Here is a 23948-nt window from a genome sequence, read left to right as displayed (position 1 = left end):
ATAAATCTTGAAGTGTCTTTAATCTGGATCAGTACTATCTCATTCCTCACAGATATGAAAACTACCTGTGTACTGCACAGATATAATGAATGTTTTACTTCCACTTTACATCTGTTGGAGAACTGATAAGAACAAACTAGTTCTTCTGTTCCATGTACTTCTTATTTCAAATTAACATCTAAAAATTTAATTTCTCCACTGCAAAAATGTCAACTGTCTGTGAATATAGTTCCAAATTTTACTGTGAAGACAGCTCTTCTCTTTGTTGTTTTTTTAAGGGTTTGGGATTTTTCCAACAAATGAAATTCTGTGAGAAAGAAATGGCAAAATTTGTATTGACTTATTTAGCACAAACCTAATGCATGTGAAGAAAGGAAAATGTATGAATGAGGAAAAATATTTAAACATATTTTTTTTTTTAATGTAGTTTGGACCAGTCTCGACTAAGTGAAAAACAGAGCTTAGGTGAGGAATGGGTGTTCACTTAAGAAACTTCATTCAAAATTGTATGGAGTTGCTGCTCACTAACAATGCAGGAGAATGATGGTTCAAAGTTGCACAGATTATAGTCCACTGGAAGTCACAATAAAAAAAAAAAAAAGAAGAAGAAAAGATGAAGTAGGAGTCATTTGACTGAAGACAAAAATATCCCGCATTCACTTTCAGTGTTGATCCTTGCTAGATACATGTGCAAAACTTTCCAGTTATACAAACTAGTTAACTTTTTCCACAAAATAATTCTATGTACTTGTATTTTGCAATCAAAAATTCTAAATCAATCTTTGAAAAGTCAGCCTTAAAGCTGGCAGCAAGGTTTTTTGTTTTGTTTTTTTTAATTGAAAAATCAGTATCACTCCTTACTATAGAAAATATCTAAGCTATTTTAGGATATTTAGAAGATGCAGTAAAAATTATTCATATAGTTTGAAAAATAGGATTGCCATTAGTAAAATTGTTAAGAACACTTACATAAATCTTTATCTTTGAAAAGACCTGGAGTTATCATGAAACTGAAAAATATATTTCCATATGCTCCAGTTCTAGGCAGGGGAAATATCTGTCTGCTGGAAACATTGGCTCCTATAATTGTGTCATTCTGTCCATAATTTGCCAAAATATAGGGTCCTTCACCAAGACCTAAGGGAAGAAAAATCAAATGGAAAAAGATATCCTCCTTGCATAACATACAAAACTTAAGTCTTAGTTGACATTACATATTACCTTAAATATTTTGTTATAGATGGAATTAAATAAATTTGAAGTTAAAGCTTAATGCCTCAAGGTATTATGCTGGAGTAGGTCTGTATCTATCTGTTCAATGTACTCCCTTACTCTTTGTGTGGTGCTAAGAGTACAACAGATACAGAGCACAAAAAAAGTGTGGGTAGCTATCCTCAAAAAAATGACCTTTACAAGAAAGTAATCTAGGCTGCTTTTTTATGGTATTTAATCTTTTTACATGTCTTTATTCCCATACTCTGAAGGTTGTCTAGTTCACTCTCTCCCACAAACCGCTTGGGTCTGCCTCCCACTGCATTTATTATGCCATCCTAAGCACTTCAGCAGTGAAGTGGTCCAGCTGAAGATCAACTAGTTTTTCCAATCTGGTTCAGCACATCATCATTCAAAAGCTCATGCCAATGTAACAGTAACAGCTTCAGCTGGTACCGCTGTGAAAACAGTGCTGGACTAACCATGCCCCACAGCAAACCCCTGGAGCTATTTCTGCTGGTTTGGAAAGGCTCACAGTGATAAATCCAGATACTACAGCATGTGCCTTTGTCACTTTATCCCACTGAAAGAACAGTAAGCAGCATACATCCGAAACCTCACCTTGTGACTAATAAACAAACTCTGTAAATTACATAAAAGCTTTTCATCTCTACAGTGAAAAGACTGAACACCTTCCCAACCTGAGACATCTCCTTTCAAATATGGCTTATCCCAGAGGAATGGAATTCTCGTAATAATGAGATTTGACTCAGCTAGAGTCAAATTCTGAAGATTTCTGAAATCAATTTCTGAAGAAAACTGCATGAAAATAATGTCTGCTTTTGTATGGAAACTATGTTGGAACTCATATGAACATAAAGCCCACAAGCTTGCCACAAAATGACCACTTTTAAAGAAGCTGTGAGACAATTTTGTCTTAAAAGGATTCTAAATCATTGAATGTTTACCCTTACATATTAATAGATATTTTACCTATGACTTGAGGAAAAGCAGGAGTAAGTTGTAATCAATAAAGTTTCCATAAAGATTCAACAGTTTGACATCATGCAGAACCAAAAAAAAAGAAACAGAGGAGCCACCCTAGTCACAAAAGGTGTTTTACTGGCACTTGGTGGTGGAAACATGCGTTACACCATCCTTGACTTCAATTCTGGTAGGCAGCTAAGCACCACACAGCCACTCACTCACTCTTTCTACCCAGAGAGAATCTGAGAGGAAGAACTAAAAAACTTGTGGGTTGAGATAAAGACAGTTTAATAAGTAAAAATAAAAAAAAAAAAAAAAAGTAAACATAACCAAGAAAAGTGATGACAAAAAAACAGTTCCTCACCACCAGCTAACAGATGCCCAGCTGAACCCTGGGCAACATCAGCCCCAGAAACTTCCCCCCTGTTTTTTATTGCTGAGAACAATATCATATATCCCTTGCCATCTGCAATATCCCTTTGGACAGTTTGGGTGAGCTGTCCCAAATGTGTCCCCTGTCACCATCCTGTGCACGCCCAGCCTACTCATTGGTGGGCAGTATAAGAACCAGGAAAGGCATTGACACCACGTAAACAGTAGCTAATATGTGGGTATGTTATAAACACTTTTTTTAATCACAAATCCGAAATATATCACCATACCAACTACATGAAGAAAACTAACTCTATCCAAGCCAAAACCAGTACATCTTAATACTTTTTAAATAAGATAAAATTCCCTATTGCAAAAATATTATAGAAAGTCAGCTGTATCTAGCTAGATGTCCGTGCTGTTACTGTACTGGACCAGACTTCTTGGAGGGGAAAAAAACTCATCTACTATATGATTCTCATCTTAGGATGCAAGTTGCTAAAAAAGATGCATCAGAGGTCTCATTCATATAGGCATTGAGTAATTTCCCTTCCTTTTCAATACCTTGCTCCCCACAAAGCACGTGCATGGTATATAAATGTAAGAGGAGATGCCAGAGAAATTAAGTTTGTTGAATGAATACCACTCTCATTAAAAGCAACTGTTATTTACAGTACAATACTTGTGAAATACTTGTGCATAAAACCCTGTAACTTATCAATTTCAAAATATAATAAGTGCCAGTTCTGGAATTTCATTACAAGCACAAGTTAACATGCTAAAGGTTCTCCTTGACTGCCAAAATAATCTGCAAGGTGCGTTAATCCACCTCCACATTGAATATGATGAGGTTATTAATTGAGAAATTAATTGAGAGATTACTAAGATCATTCAACACAGATGGTCCATTGACCTTCACCCATTCCGAACAGAAGTAACACTAAAACTACACACAGCAAGTCAAATAAAAAGCCCATCCATTAACTCAACTGAGTTTTTAATTGAACCAGAGCAATCTCTTTTATATGTTGGACAAAAAAAAAGGAAAATGAAACAAATCAAGCCACTTGAAAACATAGAAGACAATCACACAATGTGGCAAATGTTGGTAAAATTTATAAGACAGACTTTTTTTTCCAAAAATCACACCAAATTAAATATTATTGCGATTAATCCTAATGGAATATCACACCACTTGTTTTTTGGAGAAAAGGAACTTGAATTTCCCTACCCCAAAGCTGAGGTGAAAATTCAAATAGTAATAACAATGTACAGCCTTCTAAGATGCACACTACTGTGTCAGCATTTGAATTCATTACTCATGTAGGATTGTTGGTGTTTATCTAGGACAAATCTCAAGTAATACATGAGATATTCCAAAGAAATACAGAACAGCGGGAGAGAAAAAGTCAGTATAACAATTTAATGATATTATATAGACCGGGAACATGTCGCAAAATAACATACAATACTCCAGGCTGCCCATACAATTCACCTCTCCTTTTCAATGGGTTTGAAGTTCCAAAGAGCTCAAGAGATTGTGACTATGCAACCCTACCTTAGGGAATGGAGAGAATGGAAAAGAAATGAACTCCAACATTTCTGCAACAGACACGTTCTTCTCAGCAGAAGGTACGAAGGCTTTAATTTGCAGTGTGCACTGTATCATGTTTCATCTGATATGCCAGATGTGTTGTCTTGCTTACAACTACGATATTTGTTTCTGTGCCACCAGTGAACCTGGACACAGAGCACAACGGCCCATGGGGACATTCTTTGCAACTTGCTACGCTCAAACTCACAGACACAAATCAGGAGGACAAAAAAAGCCAAACCCAATTGTTCTAACCCTCAAAAGACAGAAATCCATGAAGAGTGGTAAACGTGGGGAATTATCTGCAACTAAACGTTGTATAAAAATTAATTCCATTTTGGAACCAGGGAGAACAGATTTTTTTCTAGCACATAGCTAGCTGGTATGCTAGAAAACATGAAAAATGTATTCAGCAAAGTATATAAATATGAGGATGAATCAAAGACAGTAATACCAAATACTACGTACCTCGATTGTAATGTTCACAGTCATAAGCTAAAAGAAAAAGAAAACAAGCACATTATTACTACAAAGTTACATGTTTTATTACAATAAATGTTTATTACAATATTATTACAAGGTTACAAACTACACATATCTACATCCTAAAAGTGTAAAATCCACTTTTATCAAAGGAAGTTTCATTTCCCATAATGTATCTCAATTGGTAACTTTTTTTCCTTAGGCTTTGATTCAGCAACTTAAAGTTGTATTTAAATAGATGTGCCAGGACAGCAGACCTGAAGCATGAATTATTCTACAGCAAAGAATCTTTCTTGCTGTCAATGAAAAGCTGAACAGTCTGAATCCTTCTGCAGCCGTACACAGAACAGTGGATGTACCCCAGATTTGGTATATCGGTGCCTTTCCAGCAGCCTCCGCACTGACACTCCCTAAGCACAGCCAGTCCTCTTCAGCAAGACAGCAAATGAGGGTGTATAAGGCTAATGACTGATACACAGAGAGCTTGAAAAATTTCAAGGAGTACATTTATTATCCACCTGCTCCTGACATATTTGTATTATTGGGCAATAAAAGGCAAAAAAAATGCCTCAAATATGAGCTGCAGTGCAAGGTCAGCCAAGGTACATACCACAGAGGGAAGGAGATCGCCAGTGAATCACTACTCCTTGCTGGCAGCACTTGTGGGCATAAGCTGCAATACTGGTACATAAGCACTCGCAGTCCCCACCCAGATTGCAGTTGCACGTGTCTGTGTGACAGTTTTTGACAAAAGAGGTCACATCAATCTGGATAAAAAAGAAACAAACCAAAACCATAAATAAGGTATTTTCTAAAGTTTGGGTATATTCCTATAAAAAAACTGTACTTTGAATAATCGGCTTGTACCTACATTACAGGTCAAGACAAAATATTAGTCAGTGACTATTAACAGGTCAAGACAAAACATTAGTGATTTACTATTAACATATACGTCTGTCCACACACTCGCTGTTCATCGATTTTGGAGTGTGTTGAAACTGGCAGTTCTGTTTTTATAAGGCACATACTGCCATCTATAGTCATCCTGTCAGTTTTGCATAAGTAACAATAAAGTCAGAGCTGCAGATCTGATTATAAAGTAATTAAAGTAACAGTCTGTAGAGGAGGGGTTGGTCAGGTAAAGAAAGCTTTAGCACACCCTTGACATCTTGCAGAAAAGTATTTCTGCACTTACCAAGTTTTGAAAATACTCACAAATCTTCATTAGATCAGAAACTCATGTCCTCAAAACCCTATCACATTATTATCTGGGTTTAAATGATACACTATTTCTTGGGGTTTAATCTTTTTTTTGTAATGTTAAGCAACATTTCCAAAACAATGTTCTTACTCAACACATGGAATGTTTAAAGCAATGTTTTTCTCCTGTTTGGACTCTGCTCTAGCTCAGTTGTAGTGCACTCAAATGGCACACGTCAGATTACAGAAATACCATCACATAACAAAGCACCACTTGTCGAACATGGAGACAGCTTCTCAGCTGGCGGTTGCTGGAAGCTGGCACGGATATGAAGACTGGTTTTCTGCCTTTGGTGGAGAGAGATGCTATTTTACTTCCATTCTTTTTCTTAATTTGAAAATAGGGATTCTACTCTGGTGGGGGCAGGAGCGTTAGCTCCTCTAGGAATTGTTATAATAGCTTTGCAGGAATCACTAAACAGCAGATGGACTCCAAAGAACTCAACCTGTCTCTCACTTCTGCAGGACACTGTCTCTCCATGGGCCAGCAACGTCCTGCTGTTGTGACAGACTGAGAGCCTTCGCCCAAAGCTCCTTCTGAGTTCAGGAGTTAAGAGGAAGATCTTTTATTCTGTGTGTTGAGTATCCTCATCCCCTGCTGAGTTCAGTGCTTAGCTGGGAAACTGCAGTCCATCAGTCACTGCCAACCAGAGATGCATGATTTTGTCTCCCTGAAAATGGGGTTTTCCAGCCTCAGCTGAACTCTGAGGCTGTCTGTCCCATGGGCAGGATCTTGCCTCCATGCACACAGCAGATTCCTCTACCACCCACACAGTAGGAGCAACTGTAAGAGCACTGTTCCAAGCATGTCCTGAAACCCACATCTACATTTTGTGTTCCTTCTGTGCCCCCAGTGTCAGTCTCTGGTATTCCTTCCTTGGCACCCAGTTCCACACCCATGCAGCCAGCAGTCAGATGCAGCTATCCTATATAGGAGGTCACTTTACATAACATTTCTAAGAGCTGTGTTTTCATACATTAATTTACAGGTTGTAAAAACACCTGAGAGATATCTGCTTTACAGGGTGTCTTATACAAGATGGTTATGTGCATATGAAAATGCTTGACTACTAATTAAATGAGTGGTTTGCATCTGACATGCATTTGTTACTATAATTACGCTAAATTTTTGGCATAATGTTTGCAAATTTTAATTACAACACGGCTAAGATTTAGAAAATGAATGTTCAAGACAAAACATCTTTCTTTATGAATTATAATAATACAGCTCCATAAAAACTCTCAAAAGTTCTGGTGTTATTTATTACTTTCCACTTTGAAAATACACTCATCACTATGTTCTCAGGCACATGCTTAAAAAATTCTTTACATAGTAACTAAAGTCAACATTAATAAATCTCTTGAGTTAAGCTACTGCAGCCTCCTCCTTAGGCAAATTCCTAACCATGTTGATATCAAACTTCAATCCTGAAAGTCAGGAGGTTCAGCTGGGACATCTAATGATCTCATTTAGTTTTAATAGTCATAAAGAAAATGAGAGACTGAGATGAAATTGTATAGTGGTTCTTACTTGCACAGGTGTAAAGAAGCATCTTCATTAATTAAATACCTTTAAGAGGCTAAAATCAGAAACACAGAAATATATAGAGAGCATCCTCTTAGAAGCTATGCTAAAGCACATGGAGGACAGGGAGGTGATTAGAGGCAGTCAGCATGGCTTCACCGGGGGCAAGTCCTGTCTGACCAACTTGGTGGCTTTCTATGTTGGGGTAACTGCAGCAGTAGACATGGGCAAACCGACAGATGTGATCTATCTGGACTTCTGTAAAGCCTTTGACACAGTCTCCCACAACATCCTTCTCTCTAAATTGGAGAGAGAAGGATTTGATGGGTGGATAAGAAACCGGTTGGATGGTCATATTCAAAGAGTAGTGGTCAATGGTTCAAAGTCCAGATGGAGATCCGTGACGAGTGGTGTCCCTCGGGGGTCCGTACTGGGACCGGTGCTGTTTAATATCTTTATCAATGATATTGACAGCGAGATTGAGTGCACCCTCAGCAAGTTTGCGGATGACACCAAGCTGAGTGGTGTAGTTGCCACACCGGAAGGATGGGATGTCATCCAGAGAGACCTGGACAGGCTGGAGAAGTGGGCCTCTGAGAGCCTCATGAGGTTCAACAAGGCCAAGTGTAAGGTCCTGCACCTGGGTAGGGTCAATCTCCATTTTCAGTACACGATGGGAGATGACGTGCTTGAGAGCAGCCCTGCAGAGAAGGACTTGGGGGTGCTGGTCAATGAGAAGCTCAACATGAGCCGGCAATGTGTGCTTGCAGCCCAGAAGGCCAATTTTATCCTGGGCTGCCTCAAAAGAAGCATGGCCAGCAGGTCAAGGGAGGTAATTCTGCCTCTCTACTCCTCTCTCCTACCTCATCTGGAGTACTGTGTCTAGTTCTGGAATCCTCAACAAAAGAAGGATATGGAGCTGTTGGAGCGGGTCCAGAGGAGGGCTACGAAGATGATCAGAAGGTTGGAGCACCTTCCCTATGAGGACAGGCTGAGAGAGTTGGGCTTGTTCAGCCTGGAGAAGAGAAGGCTCTGAGGAGTTCTTGTAGCGACCTTCCAGTACCTGAAGGGGGCCTACAGGAAAGCTGGAGCGGGGCTATTCTTAAAGGCTTATGGGGACAGGATGAGGGGGAATGGGTAAAAACTGGAGAGGTGCAGATTTAGACTGGACATTAGGAAGAATTTCTTCATTATGAGAGTGGTGAGACATTGGAATAGGTTGCCCAGGGAAGTTATGGCTGCCCCATCCCTGGAGGTGTTCAAGGCCAGGTTGGGTGAGGCCTTGAGCAGCCTGATCTAGTGGGATGTCCCTGCCCATGGCAAGGGGGCTGGAACTAGATGATCTTTAAGGTCCCTTCCAATCCTTACTATACTATGGTACAATGATACTATGTCTTTTGTTAATGAAGGGTGGACTAAAATGGAAGAAAAGCTCCCCACACGAGCTATTGTTTTCACCATCTTTTCTAGACTGAACTTAAGGACATTCTCATAACTCCTAGTCCCAGTCTCAGTCAGGTATTGGGAAAACAAAGGCACCAAACCTCAGAGTTTTGATAAAAAGCAGATTACAAGCTTTTAGCCAATTAAAAATACCAAAAGCTCTGAAGCTGAAATTTTGCTCTCTCATTTTTCTTTCTGTATTGGGAAGAACAATTAACAAAATAAAAACATTTGAGATAAGCTACAGGCACATTAAACAAAATGTTATTTTAGAATCCTGCAATATATACAAAAGCCTTAAAAATTTAATTACCTATATAAAAAAAAGATATAAATAAAAGCTAAAGAGAACAGAACCTTGATTGTCCAGACTACTAACTCATGGCTCCCAGTTATCGCTGTTATATTTAGGCTCCGGTCTTGAAAGGAAGAAGCAGCTCTGCACAAACACAGCCCACCCACATAGAAATAGTTGTAGGGCTCTATTCTGTACCCTCCATGGCATGAAGACGGAGGGGAAGAAGAAATTAATCACTGGAATTTTAGTATTTTCCTGCATGAGAGCACATCTTGGCTATTTAATGGACTTACCACATTGCGACAAGGTGCAAAAACGTCACTATATAAAATGGAGCATTCCTTTTTGGCATAAGGGAAGGTTTTCTGATGTACCTCACATGGTCTTAGGGTTTCATTTGGGCTCTTGCACTTAAAAACAAGCAAAAATATGACAAAAGTTTTATACAAAGGTGTGTTTACCATGGACTCAGGTACACTTATGCTATTCAATAGCTGCATACTCAGAAAACAAAAGTAAAGTTTAAATACAATCTTCTTCATCTTCACCTTTCCCTTATTTGTTGTTATAATTGAAAACATTTCCACAAAAAAAGAATCTTTGTGTTTTGTTCTGAAGTATAAAATGTTCCTGCTGTCTGGTAAATGCAAAGACAAAATGTTTTCTTTGTGACACATTATAACCATTACCAGAGCAACCAACTGTAACATCACAAACAAACACACGATCCAAATCTTCTCTGGTGGTTTTGCATTGACTTTAAATAGAGTCACACTACAGATGGCTGTTGCACTGTAAGTTCAAATAAAGAAGCAGCAGTAGGAAGAGAGCAACCCATAAAAAAGAAAAATAGAGTCAAAGATCATCGTGATAACTCAAAAATGGCTGCGATACAACTCCCTCTCTTAAAATCTCTCTTCAAGAAGAAAAACAAACGAGCAGAAACAAAATGACACTCAGCTCAGTTCTCAGAAACCATTCTCTCTTGGAGCAACAGGGAAGCCCAGGAGGGGGTGATGATGGATCAGTAGGCAGCATTGGGGTGTACTGATGCAGCCTCAGCTGCTGATGCTCAGACACCGCTGTGGGGGCATGTACTGCCACTCCCAGGAGGGGAAAACCCTGGAAGCATCCTAAAGTGCCAATGCAACCACGTTTCCCAGTAGCAGAGTTGGGTTCTAGGCTTCTAGCTATCAAATATTCCTTTACGGTGTTTAGATTTTGCAGAAAAATGACCAAGATACATCCCTACAAAGGCCAAAGGTCCTTTCTGAAAAACTCCCTAGTGCCTACTGCAGGGGCAGATGAAGAGTCAAATCTGGTTAAGCACAGACTGCTCGTGAGGCCAATAGTGACCTTAGCTCCTGAGTGCTCTGGCAGCCACAGAGATTGGAAGATTATATGAGAATTCCAAATACATTATATATATATATATGGCTCCAAAAAGGCTAGTGCTAGTTGGGCTGCATAACCAAAGGACATATCATCCTAGAAGTTAATGTGCTATGCAAACACTACACACTCTTTAAAGTGGTCACTGAAATGGTAAGTTAGAAAAGAAAAATTTGTGCACTCCATACGAAGTGTTTGCATGTTAGGTACTGCCTAATGATGAGCAGTATAACAACCAACATAACATATCTGCCTTGCCTGCTCACACAATTTAAATATTTTATGTAGACTAAAAGAGATCCAAAGGGAGATATTGAGGGAGAGAAGCCTTAAAATCTTTTCTCCAAAGCAGCACAGGTAACATATTGTTTCCTGAGGTGAGAGATTTAGGTTCATTTTCCTGCTGTGAGTCGAGGAGGACGAATTAAAAAACAGTTCTCACAGGCATCCTAGGGGAGTGTTTCACAAATACTGATTTTTTAGAAGGTTCACAAGGCTATAAAACCTTACAACTTCTCAGCACAAATTAATAAAACGTCTATTCTTCTGTGTTATAAAACATAGCTGTGGTCATCCACTTTCTACAGCCTTTTCCGCTTCTCCTCAGAAACCAAGTTCCTATACTGGGTTGTGCCTGCTGCTATTCTGAGCGTTTTCCATCTCACCCCTTCATCACTGCTATTTTGTCAGCTTGTTCTCTTTTTGCAACCTGCAACTAAGAAACATAACCAGTTTTTTTCAGTGTTCAGAAAGAAGCTTTTTTCCAACATTCAGATTCCATTTACTTTCAATATTCTGATGCCTCCAATACCAGAGAAATTACAATTGTTTATTAAATTGGACCAAATCCAAAATATCAGAAGCAATGTATCTAAATTTGTAGAAAACTGAAATCCAAACAGCTATGATAATTATTTTACATAGGGAAAAATATGTTCTTCCATAAAGAGATTGTTTGATGTTTGCTATGACATAAGATATCGTTAACACCTTTCACATCCACAGACATCACAATTGAAGTGTCCTCTCATACACTGACCATGAGTTTAGAAAATACCTGTACATCATGTGCTTACAACGTGTTGATCTTAAATTTAAATTAAAATTATGATCCTTTTTTTCTAACTTTTCACTGGCCATGGGACTCACCTGTCCTAACACCCAGCTGTCTCCAAACACCTGTGCATTTCTCACCTCCATGTTGTTTGATGTAGTCAGATCGTTTGAGGTGTACTTATCAAAATTTCCACACAAACCTGACAGTTTACCCTAAAAGAGAAGCATGATTTTGTTTTTACATATACTGACCGTCAGTAATCAGTACAAATGACATAAGTAAAATCAAACATTCTTAGAAGGCAAATGCAATATTTTACATACTTTGAAACTATCTGACACTCTGCTATATTTACAGATCCACACTGCAAATAACTTTTAATAGAAATTTCTATTTTCCATTTTTTTCTTCCTGTTTTTCAGAATCTGTTCTTACTGTCTGGCTGTGAAAAGGGGCTGGAATCCAGTCTTTTTTTTTTTTCCTGAAAGCTTGGTAGTACATATACTCCAAAAGTCAAAAGGTCAGGTGAATTACTTCATGATTGCAAAGCCTGACTAGTTGTTGTCATCATTAAAACTCGCTGCCTCTAATTTTAGCTCACAATAGCAAGAACATCTGTAAAAGCAGTTACAAAAGAGATGGCTGCAACTTTCTTGTGTTGAGGCATGTGATGCTGATGAAAAAAAAGTATATGTACATACATATACATGTACATACATGGATGAAAAGATATTTCTGCACAACAGTAAATTGAAGAGTTGAATATTTACAGTGCCGGGGCTCACTCTAATGAATTCTTTTTCCTTAGGGTCTGCTTCAGATATTATCTTACTGAACTGAAGCCTCTAGAAGAAACAGTCATTGGAAACAGAAAGAGGTTGAAGTATTTGTGTCCTAGCACGCAACCTGTAGAACTCGGTTCCCTGCTACATTACTCAAAGACAGAAGAATTATTTTTTTCACTATGTGTATTGATGGCTAATCAGCATGTATGTGAAGTAAGCATTTAATTGCTATTGGGACAAAAGCCAATAATAATTTTTCTTTAAAATAAGATTAGATGGTCATTGTAATTTTGACCTACATTTAAAAAAAAATTGATACTGTATTCTGGCATAGACTGCTTTCTTTTACCGTAAAGAGTACCGTCTCAAGGTATGTGTTCAAGGCTGAGACGAAGTAGGAATGTAGTTACTGAATGTGCAGATAATGTTACACTGCCAGGACCCAAATACTGAGTTGAAGAGACACCAGGGTCAATGATGATGTAGGAATGGAACAGTGAAGCCTAGCTGGCAAGAGAAGGAGCCTCATATTGTTCCCTGCATCATGGCTGAATCCTGTCACTTTTTGTCTAGATCCTTTCCTGTATCTTCTCTTCTTAATTTAAACCCAAGATGTGACTCCATCTGTTCATCTTGGCAGACTCTACTACATCTCCAGGTTCAGTTCCATAGTCAGCCTAATCCAATGTGTGCTACAAACCTGCCATCTTCCACATCACTAGATATGGAAGCTTCTCTTGCACTGGTTTCAGCAATTATATAAACATACAGTAAACTGGGTAACTCAAAACTAACCGTCTCTTCCTACCCCCAAAGTAGCTTTGAGTCAAAGCTGAATCACTGCATACTGCAATGCCACAATCTGTGGAGCAACAGAGTAAATATGCATGCAGAAATCACCCCTTCTCTTCAGGAGTCCAGCCATTAATTAATCACATTTCCTGTCTCTTCTTGTGTGGCAAATGTACACCATGATAAACAGCTATATCACTGGGAATGCTAGTAATGAATGAAAAACCACCACAGTTATTCAGCAAGAGATCATATCAGCAATACAGAGCTGCACATAATCCCAGGTTTTTATTTTGGCTCACCTTCCATCGAGGTCCAACTTCAACGTGCATCATTGTCTTCTTATCCCACAGAATTGTAATGTCCTGTTCTGGAAAGCGTATCACAGTATAATATCCAGCCTTCCAAAGCTGGTAGTTAGATTTGTTTTCCTGTCCCGTTAAGGTCTTCTGAAAGAAATGAGTATTTATTAAGATATAATGAGATCATTCATTCAAGTCACACATTCAATGAATTTACACATTCAAGTGTGGCCAGAAGGACCAGGGAAGAGAGTTTCCCCCTGCACTCTGCACTGGTGAGGCTGCATCTTGAATCCTGCATTCAGTTTTGGGCCCCTCGCTATAAGAAAGACATTGAGGTCCTGGAGCATGTCCAGAGAATAGCAAAGAAGCTGGTGAAGGGGCTGGAGAACAAGTCTTACTTGAAGCAGCTGAGGGAACTGGGGTTGTTTAGCCTTGAGAAGAGGAGGTTAAGGGAAGACCTCATTGCGTTCTACAACTACCTGAAAGGAGGTTGCAGAGAGGTGGGTATTGGTCTCTTCTCCCAAGTTATAGGTGCTAGAACAAGAAGGAATGGCCTCAAGCAGCATCAGGGGGCGTTTAGATTGGACAGTAGGAAAAAATCCTTCACCGAAAGAGTTATCGAATGCTGGAACAGGCTACCCAGAGAGGTGGTTGAATCACCATCCCTAGAGGTGTTTAAAAGGTGGGTAGATGAGGTGCTTGGGGACATGACTTAGTAGTAGACAGGTACGGTTGGAGCTGATGATCTCTAAGGTCTTTTCCAACCTAATGATTCTATGATTCTAACAAGGTATGCAGCCAATTAATAGAAAGTGTATTCTGAAGAATACTTTACCATTAGCATATAGCTGGATCAATAATAGTACTAGGAATGTTGTTTAATACTTCGATATTATGTCTTTTCAGTCCTTCAAGTTTGCTTTCAGTTTGTTCTTCGATTTTCCTTCCAAGTAGAAATAAATAAATAAATGCCAATATGCTTTGACTGCTTGAAGCTTTTGAGCAGTCTTATTTGTAGGATAAACAGAACTTGAAATGAAAAACAATTAAAAAAAAAATTTCTCCTTTGCTTTATGCAGGTCACTTGCACTACGTGAACTCTGAGAGATGTTTTCCAAAAACATGCTCTTTCAGACTTGTAACTTTACAATGCTTACCTTAAAGGGCAACCCAAAAAGGAAAGAAAATAACCAACCTGCTTCTCAGAAGGTTCACTAAAATAAATCTCAGTGTCTCCAACTGTGATGAAAACATTCTTCGAGCAAACAATATCATTGTCAAAGCACTTTTTGTTCTGAGCAATTATAGACATACTTGAATTATCTGTGCTCTGCAATATGAAGAAGAAAGCATCTTACTTATAGATTCAATTGCATTTCACTCCAGCAGATTTATTTCAGGGTTACTATCACAAAAAGATGGATACCTTTGTATTTACACATCTTTGAAATTAAATTTAAGAAAGCTACCAAACAAGGAATTGCATTTTTAAATTCAAAGCTGAACCTACAACCTATTCAAACTTTGGAGATAAACACGAAAACCATTACATTCAGCTATAAGTCCTTCTACTGAGGACTTTACAAACTCATAGGATCAGCCTACCCTTAAAACAGAACACTGGCTTAGGCTTTTAAAATGTACTCATATGTGGAATGCAATATTTACTGCACTGTATGGTTGTCAAAACGATGACATGCTATAAAAAAACTTTATTTTTAAATCGAGGTACAGGAGATCAAGCTGCTTTCATATTTTTCAAACCAAGAAACTTACCATTTGTCAGTAGTAGATAGGCAATTTTTGTACCACCACCCATCAAAATTCATAAAATCATGAGTCATATTAAACACTCTTGGAGAGGGCAAAGGTTTCTGCTGATATTTTTGTTTGTATTTTTTCTTCAACATTTAGAAGATTTGCCCACTATTTTTATTTGGTAGTGGCTCAGTACCTAAAATTCAAATTTATTGCCTTTCCAATCCCATAACTGTTGGCTCTCCAGCTTGTAAATCAGTTTTGCATTCTGGACACATAAAATAACTTTTGCAGTTTGGCTCAACCTTTCTGTTTATCCCCCTACAGCTTCTGTGGTTGTTCTGTACCCTAAGGGAAACATAGATGTTCCTTGTCATTCCTCATGCTACGGCTGGTACTGGAACAAAGGAGACCAGATGTATTTTTAGAGTTGACAACACCATCACAAACAACAATAAAGTTGAGTTACTCTTATAATTTTTTATTTTAATTAGCCTTTCAATTAATTTCTATACTAATCCTTGCAAGTCAACAAGATGCCGTAACAATAGAAAAGACTTGAGTTATCTTTATAACATCAAAATAAGTAAATAACAGTGCTTCTGAATCCAGTTTAATTTTTTATCAAATTCAGTCCTCTAGTCACTACAAACCGGAGAGAGATATGAAGAAAAAGTCATTCAGGTGGCAAGCTATGTATCTCACATGCTGAATCATCCAGTCTTATATAAGACACCTGGATAGTGCTGGAAGCGAAAAGACATTTAAATTTCTCTTCTTACTCCCATCCTCCTTTAAACACTCTCTGAGTCTAATCGCAGGTGCTGCTGGGCACAATGCAAATGGTGGCTTTCAGCAGTCACCCAGTGCACGAGCTCCTCTTGGCTCCCAGCAACGCTCTTGGAGACCTTCACTTGGTCTCAATGGAAGGGATTGCTCACCTTGGTTTGTACCCATGGCATCTCTCCCCAGAGCTTTGCTCCTCCTCTTGGTCAATGTACCCCTGTAATGTGCTGGGTACATACTTCTAACTATTCTTTGCCTGTCTCACTTTTATACCCTTATTTGTTCTGTGGTCATCAGATTTCAAAAATTAAAAAAAAACCAAACATATTAGCAATTTTTCCTCACCAGAGAGAAACACTGAATACAGAAAACATAGGCGTTACTGGAGGCACTTTTTTTCCCATCTTTAATTTTTAAACCAAACCTATTTAAAGAACACTTTCAATCTAAAAAAATAAAACCACCCAGCCCTAGATGCTGGGAAGTGTAAAGATATTTTTGTTACCACGCAGAGGAGGTGCTGCAGCATTGCTGCCCTTAGTCTAGTATGGCTCAAGCCAGAAGATGCTGCCACTGGGCACAGAAAACACTCTACAGAATGCATGCGTGAATGCAATGCATGCATAGTATGAGGGTCTGCATGCACGATTCATGTTACCCTTATGCCAGAGCTTAAGATACAGCCGTTATGAGTATGAGTCAGCCGTTATCTTGGAAGACAACAGATAAGATGGGAAAAGTCAGCCACTAGCTGCTAGTTGTAAGGGGTTGCAGCAGATCAGGTCTTCATGATTTAGCAGGAGAACTCAATTTAAAAGTACTGATGGCTTCAAGGTAAAGCAAAGTTCATCTGTTCCATTCCAGTGTAAAGTGGTTTTAAGTTGCACTCAGAATAAAACTGGTCACTACCTTTTTTGGGAAATACGCTGTGTTTTAATTAAGCCAGGCTTTCTGCTGGAGTCAATCCAGTAATTATTCCACCACCCCCCCCAACTCAGATAACAGCCCATAGCATTTTTTGATTTATTGGAGGTGATGTGCTAAATTAAAAAAGAGACAAATTCATTAGTTTGGTAGATAGGATGCAAGCTGACACATTCTGTGCTGGCCAAGTGCAAACTGAGTAAGGAAGCTACCTTCCTGCCGTAAGTCTGTTCAGACAAGGATTTTGCTTGCAAACCGTGGGTCTACTGATGCCTAGGACATTGTGGGCTGTTTTCATTGCAGAGTATAGCCTCAGCAAAAGGGAATATTCTGAGTTAATAGGGAAGCAATGTTTTCACTGTAAGAAAAGAGATGGAAGGCTTTGTTTTAAATAAGGATTGTTAATTTAGGCCAATTATGCCACAGTAAAAAATACACCTTTTTTGGCAATGAAGATGATTTCTTGGAGCAGCAGCGGGTAGCTGTATTAACTATGCTAACTGAAGCTGCTGCCTGTGCCTGCTGACGGTCCAGGCCAATCCCTTCAGCCGTACAGCATCAACATACTCAAGGCAGAATTTTTTGTGTATGGTTGGGATTTGAGCCAAGGGCAAAAGTTGAGTTATATTTCAAGTTAACTCTGCAACACAGAGAGGCCTGGAGACAGGGAATGTTTTGCTGACCAAAGCCAGAACAGGGAGTCCCAAAGACATGAGAAGTACTTCCTTACAAGTAGGACTGCATCTTGGTGTTAAATTACTACAAATTAGGCAGGATGGAAATGGAGAGAGTCAGCGGTGGCGCAGCAGACCTATGAGCAAACCAGACATTTAAGAAAAGGGCTTTGCATTAAATCCTGAGACTTCTGTGCATTCTATCTTTCTAGTTAAACCTTGAACCTAAAGCCAAATTTTGTAGCTCAAAGCTTTCATGATCAGATTTGCTTTACATATATATCCTTGACATTCTGTCCATACACCACAATAAAAATTGAGTCCTTTACCAGCTATACACAATACCAGCCCAATTCAAAGTTGAATGAGAGTTTCTGTCATGGTCTTCAAATTATTCTGTAACTGCTTCATATGCAGCCTCTTCTTTCAGCGGGGAAGAAATAAAGTGCAATCGAAACTCAGTGTTTAACTATCGCCAACACAAAAGAAAGAACAGGGACCATTTAGATAAAGTGAGGATCATCTTTTAATGTTTGTATAAGACACTGAGGTCTTGGGCAAATCTCGACAGCTCTTAGGGACTATGGTAGTATAAATGATAATGATCAAATTCCATCTCTCTAACCTGCACTGGATCCACACAGGTATGAAAACAAGCTTTTGTCACTACCACTGGAAGAAAGGTCGGAGTAGACACAAGGAGCACGTCTAACGAATAACAGGGTAAGGGTTTTGTTGGTTTTCTTTTTTTTCTGCACAGTCCAAGGCAGAGTCACTCTTTACCTTTTTAGGTAAAATGCACCCAACAGGGGGTGTACTACAGTTCATCATGTGAAACCTACTTACACTGACAGAAACTAGAAATAAAATGGTTTTCCCACTGCAAGAGTATCTTCCCACGTAAATTACCATATCCAGCCTGTTCCAACTTAATATCAGTTTCTTTGTGATAACACAGAGTTGCCAAGCAACAGTGAAGACAGAGTCACAGCTCCGGGCAGTCAGTCAAAGGCTCATTGTCAGTCCCACTTCTCAGGACATTCTTTTTCTAGACTTCACAGTGCTTTTTTTTCCATATTTCTTCTTAGCCAAAAATGCAATGCACTGCTTTCCTTTTTTTGTTGTTTGTTTTTCAGTAGTGCTTGGGAATGCTAGCATTTATTTTTCTTAGAAACTTTCTATTTCAATATCCCATTAGAAATTTTATATCGCTATCGACCAATAACAACACACTGCAGTGTGCTTACACAGTCAAAATGCACCCTAGGAGAAGACAATTCAAAAGTGGCTATATTTATGTTTTCTGAAAGTTTCATCAAAATCTCTCTGACTGTTCAGGATAAAGACTCACCCTTTTCCATTCTTAATACCTTGCTTTCCCCATTTTTTTTTTTTTTTTGTTTCGTTCCCTTCAGTATGCTAACTTGTAGACCAGAGTAGCCATAAAAGCATCTAGGGATATACTGGAAACTGGATAAAGATAGATTAGTCCTATTTTCCTTTATTTTAGAGGCTGTCATAGTTAGCTGCATACAAAACCAAATGCATAAAGCTCTAAAAATACTGAAAAGATATATAGTAGTTTAAAAAGTAGAATTTGCTCTCTCCTTCCTACATGTTTTCAGAGAGACATCATTAACTTTGTTCAGACTTAACCTTTCAGGAAATTTTATGGAAACTCAGAATTAGGCTAGTTGTTGGTTTTTGGGCTCAACTTTCTTCTGAATTAGCTCAACATTTGAAACTACTACTTTGAGTGACCTTGATCTAACAGGAGTAAAGCATCTTAGCCCAGATCTAGTAAGCATTTAGGCATAAACGTTTAAGTGTTTTTGAGAGCAGACAAATGCCTTGGCACCTGATATAATTGTGCTTTGTTAGTTTCTTGGGCCAATTTATGAGGCATTAATCTCCAGATAATCAGTAAAAACACATTAATGATTCAAAATCTATTCATAGTCTACACTGAGAAGCATCTCCTGTTGAAAGTCTTCTTTCGTTTTACTGGTGTGATAATTTCTTCCATACCGCTTCAAAATTACATATGTACGTTTCATGTAACTTTATTTAATTCCTGCTTTTGCATTCAGTACAAATTCTTACCATCAAATGCTTTTCCCCATAGCTATTCAAATATTGGAGCAGTATTGCTTGGAGTCAGCAGATGGCACTGGTACACACTGTCTCAGTTTGAGAAGAAAGCCACGTGAAAGTTGGCATATAGGAAAGATAGGTGATTCTCTTACAGGACAGAGAAAAGGAATGGTAATAGTACTTTTTTTCCACTGATGTTATGTATTTCTATGCAATTTCTGTGTTTTCTTAAAAAAACTCATTTAGGAACTAAGAAGCTAAGAGCTAAATTGCTTATACACACAGAGAAGTACATAAATTCTCTTTTTTTTCCTCAGTATTTTCTACAGAGCTGCAGATTATGTGATTATTTTCTTTTTAAGTATGGCAAAGAAACTTTCAATACAGCTGTAAGATATGACCCATTTCTAGTATTGTAGCACAGTTGAGTAGAAATGGAGGAGAGCAACATGACAGGAGATTCACCAATGCAAATTCAAAGGAAGCAAGACTATTCCAGCTACTGACGCACACTCAAAGCAGCTTCCAGATGTCTGCATCCACAATAACTCTTTCCTATTTCTTTAAAAGTGACTTTCCAAAAGGACACACCTCAAGCAGCATTAATTCTCAACAGCTCTTGAGAAAGATGCATTACAAGGTCTGTGTGTATGTATACAAGTGATACGAAAAATAAATCATTATATTTTCTTTACCATACATAGTTTTTTGTAGTAGATTTCATGGCAATATAGAGTTGTTGGGTGTTTTGAAGTTTTGTGAACAATATTTTTTAAAATCCAAAGAATTTTTTAAAATGTACTGCTAATAATGAAAAGTACACAACAAGGAATATTTTACTTTATATAGTTCAAAACCTCGTTCTAAGTCAATGTTTCTTTATTTTCAAAAAGTTGATTAATCAGAGATCATTGGAAATATTTTGTTATTCTTTTTAATATTTTAAGAGAACTATGTTAAAAGGCTTGAGAAAATATTTAAAGCAGATTTTCTTTTCTTTCATTTACTTAGCTTTGCCTACTTGCGTATCTGATTTGCCTTTTGCACAGCTCACATTACTGCAATCCCTTCCTAATTAAAAATGAGATATTCTGAAGATTAAGGATTTGGGAACATTCAAATATTTGTTTCCAAGTGACACGTTCTGCAACATGAGCTACTCTGAATCACAAATCAGCAGCAGAGTTGATGGTATCAGTTTTAAATATCTAAACAGGTATTTATATGAGACCTATTAGTATTTTTTATTAATACGTGCATGATAAATGTCACTATATTTTGTATTAATTTATACTGCTGAAATTTGGTTTCTGTGTGTTCTGTAGGTGCCGAGCCTGAGCCTGAGCATCCTCCCACTTAAAGACGGCAAGAGCCTTTCATTTGCCTCCTGCCAGCGTACCATACAGCTTACTGAAACAGCAGCGTATGATGCTGGGTTTTGCTTACATTTTACTGCTGTAGTTATAGAAGATGGGCATCAGCATTCCACAAAGCTGTACCCACAAGAGGCAACCCAGCCCTGGCAGTCATTCTTACAGTGAATTGCTTTTCCAGACAGCCATAAGATCATAATATTTTAGAGTCAGTATAGCCAAAGGGCTGTCGGGTGCTGAACACATATGTCAAAAGCAGAAATTCAAGGTGAAAAGGTCACTTTCTTCAAGTTGTGTGGTCACTAAATGGCAAGGTCCTCAGAAAGAGGATCCAACTTCTGAGTCACACCATGCACACCCCGCCTCCAAATTGCCATTCTCATGGCAAGTAACTTTTTCCACAAGCCTTTCCTGGAAGCTTTCCATGCTAATCTGTGCAAATTAAAGAAATCTTTCCTTGTTGGAGAATAAAAGTAGTTCATTCACTGCATAATTTAATGATCTAGAGAGTCACTTGGTGAAGATGGAAAGTCATGTAGAGGTAATTGAGTATGAAATCACTGATCTGGAGAAAATGGAACTAGAGCAGAAATCCATTGCCAACTGTAATAAAATCTTCTGCCCACAGAAAGGGTAGAACAGATGAGAAAAAAACAGGTATAAGCCAACATTATCTGTGTACTGTGTACTGTACTTCCCAGCTGAAGACAGGGGTGGAAAGGGATGTCTCCCACAGGGAGCTTGCTACTGACGCTTGCAGGACATCCAAAGACCCAGAAAAGGGAGAGCATGCAGAAAGGTTTGCTCTGAAATCACAGCACTTATATGAAGCAAACTATTAGTATTCTTAGCAATGAAAGCAGGGCAAATTATTTGCATTAAATAATATTTTCACTGAAATATAGTTTCTTTTTTTAACACAAAATTGGATGCAAATTGTCAAGAAAAATTGTTTTTTCAAAGTTACTGTTGCTATAAATCATTGAACAAGTGTTTTAGGTGGACATATTTTGGCACATCACTTACTCATGAAACTATTTGCTGGAATATGGCTTTGAGCATTAGCTATGTTAATTAAAAAATTAAAAGCTGATTGCTCCAGCTTGTGCCTAGTCATCATTTAACAAATCAAGATAAATCAAGATAAATATATCAGCAAGTAATAAGTAAAAGATTATCAATTCATCAACCAACTTCCTTATTAAGAACTCTAATAAAAGCATCATAAACTAAGAGCTTTGAACTTGTCTCAAGTTACAAAAGAAGGAGTATAGAAAAAAGGAGCTCCCTTGCTGTATTCCCCAAGGCAGACCAAGTACCTGACACCAGGGACTACTCATCAATAGGATAATAATTTGGGAACTGTAGTAGTAGTTCAGCAGATCATGCATGTTTTGCTAAATGAACCTCTACCTTAACAAATGGACTCTCATGTGGTGTCTCCTGACTCAAAAGAGTTACATCTGTACTTCTAATTGTGATAACAGTTCAATTATTTGATCAAATGTCTGGCTGCTTTCATAATCCTTCAACATACTAAATCTGGTGGTAACTTTGGCTTTTTTGTTTTGTTTTTCTAAAGGTAGATAAGCATTACAACAGAGCGCCCTCTCACTCAAGGACATTCTGACAGGTAGACTATCCCTCTAAACTTGGGCTTGGAGACTTCTCCAAACCAGAGAAAATATCTGCTTCTCAGAAGAGAATAAGTCTGAGTGGCTCTAAGGGCACTGACCCTACAAGCCTTAATAAACGCGTTGACCCGCAGCACTGAAAACCACCACAAAGCTACAAAAAAGCCCAACGTGATAGAAAGACAGCAATTTTACTGTAAAAACAGCAGTCTCTGAAACAGGGAAGTGGAAAAAGCAAACTGCAAGTACAAATAACAGGCAGTAAAATTTTGCTAGAAAAATAACACAGTTTTGTTAAGGAAAGAATGTAGCATCATTGAAGACAGATGATAAGCAAGAAAATGGGAGAAAGCTAGCTATTTAAATCTTTTTAATTAAGAACTTTTTGGTTTAAATTCATCAATATTCAGATTAGCTAAAACAAAGTGTTTACATGAGCTACACCGACAAAACTTAAATGAGTGGATCTGCTATGAATTTTCTTTTTTTTTCCTTTGAAATTACTGAGGCTTTAAAGTGTTAGAAGCAAATATTGGTGTCTTCTCTGTGAATGCCATTTATACACACAGGGACTTTAATTCTCAGTGTGTAACATAACTCCTGATTCCTTGAAAAAGATGAAGTTATTTCATGCGACGTTACTATCCCACTTTTCTTAATTCATGCGTTGAATATTTTTGGTCATTTTCTGCTCGATGGATATGTCTGTTGAACTAGTCATAAAGGGCTTTTTCATACACCTACTGTTGCCTTAAACAAAAAGGTCTGACAGATGATACTGATGTTGAAAACAAAGTTTGAAGTTTCATAATTGGCTGAAAGTTGATACTTGATTTTTTCCCATAGGAGCACAAGAGCTCCTTATTAAAAATACAGTGAAAGGTATGACTTCTTTGTTTGGTACAGTTCAAAACAGTGACAAATTAAAGAGCTGTTCAAACAGGTCTCACTTAGGGAGGCTAACAGCCAAATCAAACACCGAGGTCTGGTAACACGGATGGGAACAGTGCATTATCATGTCATCGGGGACTCGGGATTCAGATTATAGTTCTTGGACTTGGTTCTACATCTAGGAAGAGCTAGCATGCAAACAAATTTATTGTAGTTATAATTTCCCTTATTGAAATGCTACAAACCTTTGTTTAGAGTACATAAGACAGCAGAGACAAAATGATCTACTTCTCACAGGAAAAAGATTAG

The 23948-nt window shown here is 38.1% G+C and overlaps 1 protein-coding gene across 1 annotated transcript in view; it reads right to left on the bottom strand.

The window, feature by feature from the left end:
* OTOGL (otogelin like) overlaps positions 1-23948 on the bottom strand; it is an 85173-nt gene that overhangs the window by 30759 nt on the left and 30466 nt on the right. Inside the window, exons 21-27 of the mRNA XM_054066936.1 lie at positions 14701-14835; positions 13503-13649; positions 11716-11835; positions 9468-9584; positions 5259-5415; positions 4634-4660; positions 970-1137 (exon numbers count right to left, since the gene is read on the bottom strand). Coding sequence (XP_053922911.1) covers positions 970-1137; positions 4634-4660; positions 5259-5415; positions 9468-9584; positions 11716-11835; positions 13503-13649; positions 14701-14835 — 871 coding nt within the window. The remainder of the gene's footprint in view (positions 1-969; positions 1138-4633; positions 4661-5258; positions 5416-9467; positions 9585-11715; positions 11836-13502; positions 13650-14700; positions 14836-23948) is intronic.

Source organism: Cuculus canorus, chromosome 1 (assembly GCF_017976375.1).
Source record: "Cuculus canorus isolate bCucCan1 chromosome 1, bCucCan1.pri, whole genome shotgun sequence".
NCBI classification, from domain to species: Eukaryota; Metazoa; Chordata; class Aves; order Cuculiformes; family Cuculidae; genus Cuculus; species Cuculus canorus.
Note: the sequence above shows the minus strand (reverse complement) of the source record. Positions and strands in the feature narration are given on the sequence as shown.